A 14,022-nucleotide genomic window follows, 5' to 3' on the forward strand; every position below is an offset into this window, starting at 1 on the left:
TTGGTTAAAAATAACCTGTGTCTGATTCCGGCCAAATTTTCGATGTTGTCGAGTTCGGCTTACAGCCTGTATTTTACTCATTTTAGTAACTCAGTTAAGGTGGATATACCTGGTTTGAATAATGTGTATATATTTTTGAGAGCTTCATGCTTCCCTTAATCTACTGTGACGAACTGATTTTTATTTTGTGTTTAAGGTAATTTAACATTTTTGGTAAACGGCACAGTGGTTGGAAAAAATGTAAATAAATCTGTTAGATTCTAATGAAAAATTTAAACAAATAAATGTTTTAAGAAAACCTAGAATCAGTATTTAAAGGTAACATGGCACAGCATGAACTTGAATTTACCAAGATATTCACTTACAAAAGAGATCACACTTGGAAACTTCCTCCAGCTGATGCATTTTTCACCGGAGACACCAAACAAAAAGAAACTTTAAAACAACAAAAGTCATCTCTTAACCACCTTAAAAGTTCATTAAATGGGTTTGATATTAAAGAATGGAACCGTCATACCAACTATGTGAATCCAGCAGGAAAAATCTTGCAAATGGTCAGGAAAAGAATTGAACCTGAACTTCCAACCCAAGCGTGGTGCAAATTTTATGAGGTCTTGTCCTATTGTGATGTTATTTCCCCACAGCCTTCAATGACCATTTGTGCTATTCACCTTTGTGAAGCCCCGGGAGGATTTGTGTGCAGCCTAAACCAATACTTAAAGAGTCGCTTTGAATTTACCAAAACAAGATACCTTTGGCTTGCCAATGCCCTTAATCCTTATCACGAAGGCAACACTCTTGACAAATGCATCTTAGATGATCGCCTTATTTGTGGCACCCTTAAATCTTGGTACTTTGGCAAGGACAATACTGGAAACATAATGCAAGACGGTTTCATAAAGGATTTAGGCTCGTTTTTCAGACATGCAATAAGCCCTGAACCAATCAATTTGGTTACAGCAGATGGTAGCTTTAATTGTCAACATGACCCTGCTGAACAAGAGACCATAGTTGCACACTTAAAATACACTGAGATGTTTACAGCTTTGCATTTGCTTGGAAATGGGGGAACATTTGTAGTAAAAATGTTTACCTTGTTTGAACATCATTCTGTTTCCTTCATATATTTTCTCTGTTGTGTGTTTTCTTCTGTGACAATCACAAAGCCTTCCACCAGTAAGGCAGGAAACTCTGAAGTATATGTTGTTGCACGGGACTATGTTGGTATTGAAACATGCGAAAAATACTTGGATTCTATGCGCCGCTTTTATCCGTTTCAATCAGTCATGAAAAACGGTGTCACCATGATCCCGCAATCATTGATACCTGAGAACTTCTTGGACCAGCATATACAATGCACTGGATGCTTTTCAGCACACCAAAAGGCTGCTATTAATCGCAACCTGTTTTATTACCGTCACAGATCAAAGATGCACACAAGTGACATCAAACAGTTGCAGCATATTTTCACTCAGCAATATTTTGATTTATGTGAGATGAAGAAGCTACACCATAAAAGCTTTGTTGTAAAATCTCCTGTTGCTAAATCTCATTTCAAGCAAACGCCAAAGTTGGAAGGTTCGTTTAGCCACCGCGTATTGCAACTTAACAATCTTGAAGCACACAACAGTCTTGTTTCGTTGCATGAAAGCATTTCAACTTTAGAATTTGTTTGTGCCCCCAGCACTCTAGTATGGACAAAAGATTTTATTACAACTGGTACACTACCTGATGAAATTCATTCTTCACTGTATTGCAACACAGATCTTATTGTTTCCTACACATCTGCCTACAATTCTTTGCCATCATTGCTGCTTTACCCAGAACTATGTACAACCATACCTGTAATTAATAACAATTTGATAACGGAGCATGTTCAGCAGACAGTTAATATTTGCACAACAAGTGTCATGGACTTAAGACCTTTCCAAGAGTCACAGATCCAACCATACAACCGATGGTTCTGCAAACTTGTAATGGACTGTGACAAGACCTTGAGTTTTAGCCAACTACAAAGTATGTTAGATCCTGATGAAGAGGATGAATTTGAATTTCCAGGGATAATGTTTTGTAATCTTGTATCCTGCCTTCCAAAGCCTGACATTTGGCCAGAGCTCCTTCTGCGAGAAACCATAATTAGTTCATTGTTGGTCATCTTTAGGTTACTAAAGTACAATGGAAGTTGTTTCGTTATTTTGCCAACCATGCTGACTCGATTGACTTCCCATGTGATTTGGCTCTTTAGCTATTCTTTTGAAAAAGTGTTTCTTCAGCCAATTACCACCAAAGGCTGTGAGGCTCCACCTGCTATTTTGTTTGGTGGTCATGGCTACAAAGTGCCAAAATCGTATGGCAGTTTAATCTCAGTTCTACAGAACATATGCAGTCAGGAAATTGCATCAAAGCACATCCAGGTCTTAGAACTACTGCCAGTTACTCAGCTGATGCTCTCTGAAGGCAAAAACTCTAATCAACCTGAATGCAAATTTGCTGCTGCTATTAGAGATGCCAATGAAACTTGCTTAGAAGAATTAACTACTGTGATGTGCAATGCAAACAAATAGACAGCTTTTCTTTTTATTTTCTTATCAGGTTTATTCTGTTCTATTTTGTATTTCATTTGAGTATGATGCCACTTTGCATACTGTTGATTTATTGATTGTGAAAAGTTCTGGTCGCACTTTTACCATTAGAATTTTATCATTATGATTTTGTAAAAGATTTGTAATAGTTTGAATTTTTTATTCACAAGCCTTTTTATACAAAACTACAGATGCTCAGTTTATAAAATACTGCATATAATAAAAACGAATTGTACTATTATTGCATTAAAGAATGGAGGACTTTGCATCAATTCAAATGCATCGTCATGGCTGGAAACAAGGTTTGGTGTATTTTTTATTTTTATTTTTTTATGTTTGATTCTACTTTTCAAGAACTCTCTACTTTTTCAATATTTACAGGAAAAGGATTGGGAAAAAATGAAAATGGAATTATGGAACCTATTAAAGTGTCAATAAAAAACGATACTACAGGGGTTAGTTTTTATCCAATATTTGTTATGTTTGGGTTAAAAATATATGCAGATGCGAACAAGGAATTTTTTACAACAATTTCATATTTATGCTTTTATTTTTCTAAAATATTAAAAAAATTATGATCATTAATACAAAATAATTTACCAAGTAGATATGTTTACTTTACGCGGCATTGTTTAACTTCTTCCTTGTTAAACTATGAAAACTAATATTAATTTATTATCTCTACAAATTTTATTTAATTGTTATACACACTTTTCTTAAGGTAGGCCATGATCATTCAAAACAATTTACATTTCACTGGTGGGAACATGCATTTGAAACAGCTTGCAAGAATATCCAAGTGAAAGAGGATAATGTAAGAACTTATAAATTGTGAAGTTTGCCTGCTAATAAACATTGTGTTGTATGCACTTCAACCTTTAGCAGTTAGTTAGTTTTGGTCAAGAAGATACATAAAAACACTAATGATTTTTAGTGCTTTTAAACAGTGATGGTCTGCTGTATAAATTTATTTTGCTTTTGTGCAGGGTGATATTCAGTTAGTTGTTGCCGACACAAAAATAACCACAAGTACACAAAAGGTATACAAAAAATCCTCAGCTACAAAAAACATGCTGTATGGACGCTTTGTAAAGGTATGATCTTGGCAAACTTTTGATTTTTTATTATTATTTTAATACAATTTTTAACAGAGAATGTTTTACTACATAAAACCATCCTTGTCATGTTAAATTTATTTGTTAAACTCAAAAATATCTTAATTGTTGCGTAAAACCATTATTTCATATATATTTCAACAGAGGTGGACTAGTAATTATAAAAAGATTTGTGGGACCCAAAAAAATCTGCATTTGTCAACTTTTAATCAAAATATTACATACCATGTGATTGAAGAGTATTAATATGTCATAAGACTGAAAAATGTTACATTATTCTGTGTTATATGTCTTTCATTTTCTTTTTAATTTCATGTGTTTTTAACTGTTTCTAGTTGATTACATAATTGTTTGTCATACTGAAACGATTATATAGTCAGGTTTTAATTAGCACAAAGTTTTTTAAAACCGTAATATTACAATTAAAACAATTTAAACTATTTTTTTTTAACTTTAGAGTGGGGTATTAAACAATGGAGAAATCAAAAAGACTGATTCGTGTTCATCTTCATCAGATAGTGACAGCGATGAACTACATCGACCTGTTACAAAGGGTTCAAAGATGTTGTCAGATGAGGATTTATTAAGAGCATGTGGGGGGCGCACAGCCCATAAGTAAGAGTTTATGAAGCCATAATTGATCAAGCTGACCAAGTCTATATCTCAATTAATGTTTTTAGGGGGGCTCGACATGGCATAAAGCTCAGTGCTAAATTGGAGAGACTTGCACAACAAGAATCCTTAGAGGTTTGATTTGTTGCTTTATAATAACAAAAAAAAATCAACAGTTAAAATGAAATCTTTGTTTTAGCATACAAAAATCCATACAAACATCAAAGTTGAACAAAAACGGAAGAAGAAGAAAAAGATAAAGAAACAAGTGTCAGAACAAAAAGAACATATAACTACTGACGTAGAAGTTGACAAAAAGAATAACAAGAACAAAAAGACAAAGAAACGAAAGTGCGAGCCATGTGAAAATGGAAACCCGGTCAATCTGGCAGATAAACAATCTAATAAAATTAAAAAAGTTAAAAAAAGTAAAAAAGAAAATCGAACTGCAATAACAAAATAAACGAAACCAAGTTTGTTGGATGAATTCTAAACAAATAATAAGAGTTATTTAACTATTTTTACCGTCGATATTTTGTTAAAATATCCGCAATAAACGTAAACACTGGATTCTTGAATGAAAGAAGTTATGTTTTAGGTTTTACTTAAGGGAATTCCCGTAATATTACTATTTTTCATGCATGAACGAGCATTTGATAGGCTGAATATAAATTAACTCTGGGCAAAGAGATCTGGGCAACTTAGTTTTGTCAGCAAAAGCGTTAAAAATAACGGTATGTTAACTGTGAGGGCCGTATGGTACGAAGTTCAAGCTTACGTCCTAATCAATAATAAACATGAAGATTGCACATTGCTTGGTTTTGGTAACTTTTTGGATACCTGCGGTTAAGCCATCATACAACTTAAATGAATTAAGGTAAATATAAAAACTAGTGGAAGGCTACAATCTTTTTTTCAACTTATAAAATGACATCTGTAAATTCCACCTATTCCCTGTTTCTGTACATTCTTGTCTACATTTCAAGTTTTTATTATATATATAGTATAAGTAAAATAAGTTGAACAAACATGCAAAACTTCAGTCATACATACGATTTTCATTAGCAATTCATTTACAGCCACACCAATTTAAGAAGTAAATTTAGTACAGCCTCGCAAATAAGCAGTAAAAGTAATTTTTTTACAGCCATGCAATTTAAAGCTGCCTAAACATGTCCCCGATACAACATTTTAAGTTTGCAATTCATTGTAGAAAATACACAAAAATAGTCTGGTAAACAAATAGTGCACCGAATATTCGAAATAAAATATTATTTGCCAACATTCTACACCAAAATTTAGCGATATATATGGTAAGAAAGGCCTTCTCTTAATTGTAAATTCAGTAGGCTGGCGATATTTCATGCCATATGGTGTTAAGGGCATACTTTTGGATAAACATTCCACTCCAAAGATATTTGAGGGAAGGCCCTGGACTGCAGTTGAGTAAGGGAACATATCATGAATCACTGTTAAGCGGGAGCCATGTAAATTAAAAACAAAGGGGCTATGTAGTGTTTGTTTTACTCAATTAGGTCAAAAGTAAAGGAAGTCTTTTATCATGCCTACAATGGTTATTTGGAGAATGCTTACCCATATGATGAGCTTAGACCTCTAACATGTGACGGAATGAACACATGGGGAAGCTTTTCGCTTACTCTGGTTGATGCTTTATCAACTCTTGCTGTAAGGATTACTTCTTTGTCAAACAAACTACATAAAAATCAAATGGTTAAGTTAGTTTTCCAAATTTTCAGGTTTTAGGAAATCAAACTGAGTTTCAGCGAGTTTCTGGTGAACTGATTGAGAAATTGAACTTCAATCAAAACATAAATGTTTCTGTCTTTGAGACCAACATCAGAGGTTATTTGTCATCATTTTTGTTTACACAAAACATAAAACTGTATTGTCATTATAAGACATACTTTTTATTTTTTTTCCTGCTATATAGTAAACAGCCGTGAATATTTTTCATTGACAGTTGTTGGCGGATTACTCTCTGCTCACCTTCTCTCTCAAAAAGCAGGAGTGAAAGTAAATCTGGAATGGCCGTGTAGAGGACCACTTCTAGATCTTGCTGAAAATTTGGCAAGGAAATTGCTGCCTGGTATTTTGGTTAAACTTAAAATATCCCCCTGCTATGAGTTTAGACCAATTATTACTTTGTAGTTCTATCTAGAAATATAGCATAGATAGTCCTGTTGTTGTTCGCAAACAAATAATCTTTTTTCTAAACTACAAAATTTAATAAACTCAATTTTCTAATTTAATAAACTCCATTTATTAGGTAATTATTTATGTGTAAACATTGTTATAATGACAAGCAAATCACCAGTTTTATTTTAAGTATTGATATTCTATTTAATGTTTTCTTATATTTTAGCATTTGATACCCCCACTGGAATGCCATATGGAACCGTGAATCTTAAATATGGAGTTGACCCCAAGGAAACACCAGAAACTTGCACAGCTGGAGTTGGTACCTTTCTGGTAGAGTTTGCAACATTGAGCAGATTAACAGGGGATCAAAGTTTTGAGAAGGTTGCCAGGAGAGCACTACAAGCTTTAAATGCTTCAAAGTCGCCTATTGGTTTGGTAAAATACCTTTTTGATTTGTTCTAAAAGACTAGTTATGTTTTTTGGTATGAAAGTTTGACACATAAATTGAACCAATTTATGTAGAAGGGATTTTGTTTATCGTTATGTGCTTAGGTTGGAAATCACATCAATGTAGTGACAGGCAAATGGACAGCACTGGACTCTGGGGTTGGAGCTGGTGTTGATTCTTTTTATGAATATTTGGTAAAAGGTGCAGTTTTGCTCAATGAACCTGAGCTAATGGACACGTTCAGAGGTAACGTTTTTTTAATATTTGTTCTTTAAAGTAGTTCCTTTTGTTGATTGTAAATTGTTATCTCAAAACTTTTTTTCTAGAATTTTTAGTCCCCATTGAAAAATACATTAAACAAGGTGATTGGTACATGTGGGTGAACATGCAGAGTGGACAGGCTACTATGCCTGTTCATCAGTCGCTAGACGCGTTTTGGCCAGGACTACAGGTTGGTAGGCACAACAGCTGTTCTACAAACAGCATTTACAATATGTGTGGTTTTATATGCTGTTGTTTTGTATCAAATATTATTTAAATACGATACTCGTAAATTGTATTATTAACTTCAGTTTTCTAAAGAGTCGAAAGCAGTTATTTATTTTCAGACGTTGTACGGCGACCAAGAGAGTGCGTATAAGACATTTCTAAACTATTACGATGTTTGGAGAAACTATGGAGGCACACCAGAGTTCTTCAACATTCCCCACAACTTACCTGTTAAGAATCGGGAAGGCTATCCTCTTCGACCAGGCAATTTCAGGACTCATGATCATACGATCACAAAGCTATTTTTAAGCACATTCGATCAATTTTTTGTTGGATAATTTGAACCATTTTTTTTGTTCAACCAAGCGACAGTTTTGCGGCCCATGGAACGTTCTTTGCCACGACACAACGCGCGTAACGCAATAGCTATAACGAACAAGTTGATAAAAGCAAGCAAAATATGGAAAATATAACTTTAAATTTAACAGCACGGCGAAAATATGTGCCCCGTATGAGGCTTTACTATTAGGCTTGTTACATGAATACTCTGACGGGTATGGTTTTATGACCCAATTAAATAAACCAGTTTATTTGCGCATTCTATTGGTCGAACTTTTTCTGCAAATCTTTCGAGAATAACACCACTAATTTTGTTTTAATATGTTGTCTTATATCTGCCTAAGTTTATGACCTTGTAACCGTGTCTGCAAAATTAGCATTAGTATAATATTAGGCTCGTGGGCTGATCCAGATACATATACTACCGTTGGTAAAAAGGTTGTCCATCCCCGATCTTGCAGAATAGTGTCAAATGTCATGCACAGCAATATTAATCAATATACAAATGTAGAGAGTTATTTTAAATATCGTAGGTAAGATTATTTTAAACGAAGAGCACGTATTTGCAGTGGACACTGGAAACAGTCTTATACATACTTATCTTGCTGCAGAATTGGTCGAAAGTGCAATGTACCTGTATCGCGCTATGAAGGATCCGATGCTTCTCGAATTTGGCGAAGCCCTATTGCACTCCATTAACGAAACGGCAAGAACGGAATGTGGATTTGCCACGGTAAAGTTCAAAATCCCAGGGTCTAAGTTTGCAGTTAATTTATTGTCTGCACGAAATTTGTCTTCCATGGTTCTTAAGTAGTTGGCGTTAATATTCGTAAAAAAATACGCAGCTATTACGTTGTTTAATGCGAGACGGGCAATAACACCGGTTAAATCTATGGCAATAATTTGGCTATGTCACTGAGACTGGATGAGAGGTGGAATCGCCTAACCATCTAGTATTTGTGCATCGCACCTCACATAATTCTCTGAAACATTTTTTGGGCGGAAGTTTGTAGATTATGAAATAGGCGATTTCTACTTATGGAAATTAATATGGTCCCTGTCCACACTCTAAAACCAGCAACCAGCGACTAGTCGTTACAATATACCAAATAAAGCTTTGTGAATGTGGGTTTTATCTAACTCTAAGCTATGTTGATGTTATATACCCATGGTCATGTCCCAAACGTATAGTAGACGAATTTCCACCACAGGTGAAGGACGTGCGTGACCACCTTGTCGACAATCGCATGGAGTCGTTCTTTCTCGCCGAGACGATCAAGTACCTATACTTGCTCTTTGACCCCGAAAACCCTCTGCTGAAAACGATGAAAGGCGGGACCGTGCGGCGATTTCCCGACGGTCGCAAGTGTGTCCTAGGAGCAGGTAAGAACGACAGAATCCAGGTTTTTTGGTAGCTTTATGCGCGATTACATTTATTATCTTGCTTCAGTGGTGCACAATCTTTTATCTGTTGACAGCCGCATTGGCAGTCTTTATTTTCTTACGGCCGCCAGTAGAAGTTTTTTTAGGGATGACGTCAGAAAGTTATAGGTCACAATGTGACGCCATAAACAATTATTCTTAAAAGTCATGTTGATCTCTAACGATATCGTGCGAAAATATGCAATTGAAATATAGCCTAATCGCGCGAAGCCTAAAAAATGCATTTATTGGGTTTAAATTGACAAAAGTTTTAATTCAAACAAAATGGGCATAGACACATAAAAATAATTGCATTTGAAAAAGTGCCATTGGTGTTTTAATTAAACAGAAATTGGACTTCCTAGATCAGGGTTTCTTAACCAGGGATGCTCGCACCCCAAGGGTTGTTCCTAGGGGGTGCGCCTGCGGGATGCTAAATCAGACATAGAAAACATATTACTGTAATTTATTTTTTCAGTTAAATGTAAAACTAACTCACATTTTGGTTTTGTGGTACTGTGTTATAATTTGCTTGTAAAATATTGAATTTCAATGGTTTGCTTTTTAAGCAATTCTAAAGGGGTGTGGGAATTGGTTGGTGATTTGAAAGGGTTGCAGCAAGGAAAAAGTATAAGAACCACTGTCCTAGATAATGTTAGTAACTCTGCGCAACATGCTATAATATTCATGACGCCTTGATACAATCGGAGATACTTCAAACGGGCTAAAACACAACACATTATAGATGGAAGTTCGCGCGAATTGCGAAAAAAATGCCCATCCATTGACCTGCAATTGGAGACTGATGTCTGATAACCTTTTTTATACCTATTTTTAAATTCTGAGTTGCACTTCGGGTAAACACAAGTTTGAATCATTGTACAGCCGCCAACACTTGTGTTTTCCTGAACGCGTGCACGGACCCCTGGCTTAATCCAACTACTCGGGCCACAGACCACAAGTTTGTCAAAAGCTACTATTTAGGTTATTTAACCCCGCAAGTCATTACTTTTTCAATTAGCTGAATACCAATTTATTATTCCCTGAATTCTGTATAATATAATTTGTTTGGTTTCGGTTAACTTAGACTAGAAATACAAACTGAGATACACTATTGGTGGTATTCTTAAAACAGTGAAATATCTTTTGATTTACACACTTAATTTTATCTTAACTAACAAAGTATCATGGGTAAGTTTTGTACGTTTTTGCACAATAAAGCGTTCTGTTTCTAACGTTAATTATTTGCTTTATTGTTTTTCAAATGTTAAAAACATATATTACTTGATTGAAAAACTACTTTTATAGACAGCTAGGTATATTTCTAAAAGTTATAGACTTATCAAAATCGTTTCGCTTCAGGTGGGTATATATTCAACACTGAAGCTCACCCTATCGACGTCAGCGCCCTGCACTGTTGCGATGCCTTGCGAAGAGAACAGGAGCGATCGCAAACCTGGCAAGTCTTCAGCGAGTTTAACCCCAAAGACGTTTTTAAAGTAAACATTCGAACCTGGCACCTGAACCGCATTTCTTCCGAACGTAGCGCCCAACAAATCGAGAAGCAAGAAAAAGAGTTCAATTCGTCTACCTTCGAGGAACGATTCGCGTGCAAGAGTAGACCATATCATACAAAGTTTACTAAATATGGTCAAATCTTTGTTGAGAATTGATGTCAGTAGGACGATACACGTTCTTGTTTTGTGTGGTGCGCTGCAATAGAGATTACATTTCGTTCTATATGCTCTGATTTGGAAAGACATGTATTTAGTTATTATGAGAACTCTGTCAACTCTAGGTTTATTACAGTCAAATTCCGTTTTCCGCCTAGCTCCAACCTGCAAGATGTGTACTTTAACACCTTTTGCCTTGTACGCATTCAAATAAAATTGAGGGACATTTTTCGAACATTGTAAACCAACGCTACGTGCCCGGTTGTCTGCAAAAGTAAACACAGCTAAACCAATACCCACTAAGACAGGCTCGCGAGCCATACATGGCTGTTTTTGTGAAGGCATGGCTCTTTTGATAAAAGAATTTGGCTTGCAGAAAATTCTAAGATATTATTTTTTTCGCATGATCTCAAATAAAACTGCACGCGGCCACAACCGCTTTCCTAACTTTATTTTTACTTTTTAACACACATAATAGCAAATTTTCGGCGCTTCGCGCGAAAGTTATTTGTTTATCGAGACTGTTATTCCGTTTGAAGGATTATCTTAATATCCATAAGGCCCTATTCATTCAACAGAAGTCCGTAATCAAAGTTGCGCAAACTAAGTTTATTCATTTTTGGTACATCGCATGTTCTGTCCTCTAAATGAGAACAAAATAACCGGCCTTGCTCAATTTACTAAACCAGTGTTTCTTAACCTTTTTTACTTGGGGGCGCACCTAGAGACGTGTGCAAACGTGGCGGCGCACCTTACGAGCGAAGCGAGCGCGAAATTTGTGAGGTGTACCGTTATTTATCTTAAATTGCCGGCATTATTATTATATGGGTTTTATAGTTGCATATTTTTAAAGGGACTTCCAGACTAAAAACGTTATTTTGTCCATTAAAGTTTTAATCCGATTAATTTTGGACTTATTTCGAAGTGTGTTTTCATTTCGCTCGCGGCGCACCTAGCAGCCTTCCATGGCGCACCAGTGTGCCGCGGCGCAACGGTTGAGAAACGCTGTACTAAACTATAACTGGATGTTAAAAAAATATTATATGGCTCACATGGAGATAAAACACGAATATTTTTGGCTTATATGGCCTTAGCTAAAAAGGTTCCCGACCCCTGCGCTAAGACATATGTTGTCAGGGTTCCAAACGTATTTAGGCATATGTAAATTGAGTTCAGCGTAAAAAGCATTGCAATTTTTCTGTTACTCGACGAAAATAATTTCTCATTGGTCAAAAATTTAACCTGAACACTCGAAGTCAATTTGAAAACAATTTTGGAGCATAATGGTTGGAGGTTGTAGTCAGACGTAATAAGAATATCAAAGCCCATACAGAAGTAGGTATCATTTTGAACGTTTCGAATAACTCTTTATTCATTTTCAACATAGAGAGAAGTCACTGATGGTAAGTGTATAATAGTGCTAAGACAGATATCAGAAAAAAGGAAACGTGGATAGATACATAATCTAAACCGGGTGTGCGGCGATTAGAAGGTAGGTCGCCGATAGCAGATAAGGCCATCCACGTGATCAGATGTTGAAAAGATAGAGTGGTATAGAAGCTTGGTCTGCGTTAATTTCCGGGTTGTGCCGTGTTATTTCTACGGTTTCCTTAATCAAAAGACGACGCCAACACCGACTTGTCGCAAGAATCTTGGGGTTTTTAAAATCGATTTTGTGACCAGGATTTTGATGCAAATGTCTTGCCACGTCTGTGTCCTGCGTGGACCGTGATGAAGGGTCGTGGTTGTCCATACGCACTTGTAGGTTACGCTTGGTTTGTCCAATATAAGTAGATCCGCACGAACATTGCACTTTGTATATAACTCCTGAACGACGTAACACATGCTGGTGGTCCTTGTGTATAAAAAACGAACTGATAGGTGTGGTTTCGTGGCTGAAAATAAATTTGACTTTATTTTCGGTGTTGCGCGCTACGAAGGTAGCAAGTTCTTTGCATATATTCATCGATGTTTTTCCAATAAACGGGAGCTTCATTGTGATGGTATACAACGTTTTGTTTTCTTCATGTTCAACCGTTTTGTTTTGCACGTCCTTGTGTTTTTGGTCAAGAAACCTGTAAATGGCAGTATCAATAAACTGCTTGGGGTAACCATTCATCATCAACATTTTAGAAATGTTGCGGAATTCGTGGTGCATTCCCATGTAAGTGTTACAAATTCTGTAAGCCCGGTGTAATAGGCTATTTCTCAGGTTGCGCTTGTATTTAAATGGAACAAAACTTGACCATCTTGTTAGGAGGCCTGTATGGGTAGGCTTGCGATATACGTGAGTGCTGTGTCCATTAGGCATTTTCTTAACCAGTACATCCAGAAAGGGCAGATTATTTTCCTTTTCCCACTCACAGGTAAACTGGATATTTGGATGGATGCCATTTAGAGTGCAGAGAAAAGCCTCAATTTCATCACTGTTGTAGAATACAGCAAAAATGTCATCTACATAGCGGCATAAAAGATGGGGTTGTGCTGGGTTTTCCGCGGTTTGATCAATTAACCAGTTCATGAAAACATCAGCAAGCAGAGGGGCGATCGGGGAACCCATTGCGACGCCGTCGATCTGTGTGTAAAATTTTTGCCTGAATACACTTACCATCAGTGACTTCTCTCTATGTTGAAAATGAATAAAGAGTTATTCGAAACGTTCAAAATGATACCTACTTCTGTATGGGCTTTGATATTCTTATTACGTCTGAAAACAATTTATTTATTAAATTTTAAAAGACAATGAAGCTACAAAAATATCGAAACATATAGACAAGGTTTTGGTTTGCACAGGTTTTTAAATTTGTGGTAATCGGTTTTGAAATCATAAAAAAAAACGTTATATTAAGTCATTTAAAAAAATCCAAGAAGAATTGCGTAAAGTCGTCTGACGTGTCCACACTTTCTAAGATCCTATTATATATAAAAATATATGGTTTACGTAGTTCAAATGAACTGCTCATCTGTGTAGCATTCTAACCAAATTAGTCTTATATAAATATATATTTCAAGTTTTGAAGGGCAGAAAGGCAGACAGTCAGACACTTTAAAATTTGAACTTGAATTACACGCTGCATTATAAGATTTTCGGCGCTGGTCTAGAATCCTACCACAACGCACAATATTTGGGTTAGGGTGCGGGTTAGCGTTTGCTGGGTTAGGGGGGTTATGCAATAGTATTA

General features: G+C 35.9%; 3 protein-coding genes across 4 annotated transcripts; 2 read left to right on the forward strand and 1 right to left on the reverse strand.

The window, feature by feature from the left end:
- Positions 1-207: 207 nt before the first annotated feature.
- On the forward strand, positions 208-4,879 carry LOC146160715 (G patch domain-containing protein 4-like). 2 transcript variants are annotated; one of them, XM_083385744.1, is made up of 7 exons: positions 208-1,578; positions 2,964-3,037; positions 3,304-3,396; positions 3,569-3,676; positions 4,155-4,312; positions 4,378-4,444; positions 4,509-4,879. In XM_083385744.1, exons 1-7 carry the CDS (start codon positions 324-326, stop codon positions 4,770-4,772), a joined length of 2,019 nt encoding a protein of 672 aa, XP_083241870.1. In that variant the 5' UTR covers positions 208-323; the 3' UTR covers positions 4,773-4,879. The 2 variants fall into 2 exon arrangements, with proteins under 2 accessions (XP_083241870.1, XP_083241869.1); XM_083385743.1 differs by lacking the exon at positions 208-1,578 and adding an exon at positions 2,562-2,884.
- Positions 4,880-4,990: 111 nt separating this feature from the next.
- On the forward strand, positions 4,991-11,384 carry LOC146160716 (ER degradation-enhancing alpha-mannosidase-like protein 2). The gene is made up of 11 exons (XM_083385746.1): positions 4,991-5,186; positions 5,845-5,995; positions 6,067-6,172; positions 6,291-6,416; positions 6,693-6,904; positions 7,022-7,163; positions 7,244-7,368; positions 7,526-7,670; positions 8,357-8,478; positions 8,957-9,128; positions 10,530-11,384. The coding sequence occupies exons 1-11, from the start codon at positions 5,107-5,109 to the stop codon at positions 10,838-10,840; spliced, it is 1,692 nt and encodes a 563-aa protein (XP_083241872.1). The 5' UTR covers positions 4,991-5,106; the 3' UTR covers positions 10,841-11,384.
- Positions 11,385-12,368: 984 nt separating this feature from the next.
- Positions 12,369-13,400, reverse strand: LOC146160717 (uncharacterized). Its single transcript, XM_083384994.1, has one exon. It carries the CDS (start codon positions 13,398-13,400, stop codon positions 12,369-12,371), a length of 1,032 nt encoding a protein of 343 aa, XP_083241120.1.
- Between the last annotated feature and the right edge of the window lie 622 nt (positions 13,401-14,022).

Source organism: Ascidiella aspersa, chromosome 3 (assembly GCF_963924565.1).
Source record: "Ascidiella aspersa chromosome 3, kaAscAspe10.2, whole genome shotgun sequence".
Lineage (NCBI taxonomy): Eukaryota > Metazoa > Chordata > Ascidiacea > Phlebobranchia > Ascidiidae > Ascidiella > Ascidiella aspersa.

What these genes read in the sequence shown, in the direction of transcription:
- LOC146160715 (XM_083385744.1), top strand. Translation starts at nt 324, where the DNA reads ATGGCACAGCATGAACTTGAATTTACCAAGATATTCACTTACAAAAGA. An exon ending in GCAAACGCCAAAGTTGGAAG is followed by an intron (nt 1,579 to 2,963) that starts GTTCGTTTAGCC and finishes CAATATTTACAG; the next exon opens with GAAAAGGATTGGGAAAAAAT. An exon ending in TCCAAGTGAAAGAGGATAAT is followed by an intron (nt 3,397 to 3,568) that starts GTAAGAACTTAT and finishes GCTTTTGTGCAG; the next exon opens with GGTGATATTCAGTTAGTTGT.
- LOC146160716 (XM_083385746.1), top strand. Translation starts at nt 5,107, where the DNA reads ATGAAGATTGCACATTGCTTGGTTTTGGTAACTTTTTGGATACCTGCG. An exon ending in AGGCTATCCTCTTCGACCAG is followed by an intron (nt 7,671 to 8,356) that starts GCAATTTCAGGA and finishes ATCTTGCTGCAG; the next exon opens with AATTGGTCGAAAGTGCAATG. An exon ending in CGGAATGTGGATTTGCCACG is followed by an intron (nt 8,479 to 8,956) that starts GTAAAGTTCAAA and finishes TTTCCACCACAG; the next exon opens with GTGAAGGACGTGCGTGACCA.
- LOC146160717 (XM_083384994.1), bottom strand. Translation starts at nt 13,400, where the DNA reads ATGGGTTCCCCGATCGCCCCTCTGCTTGCTGATGTTTTCATGAACTGG.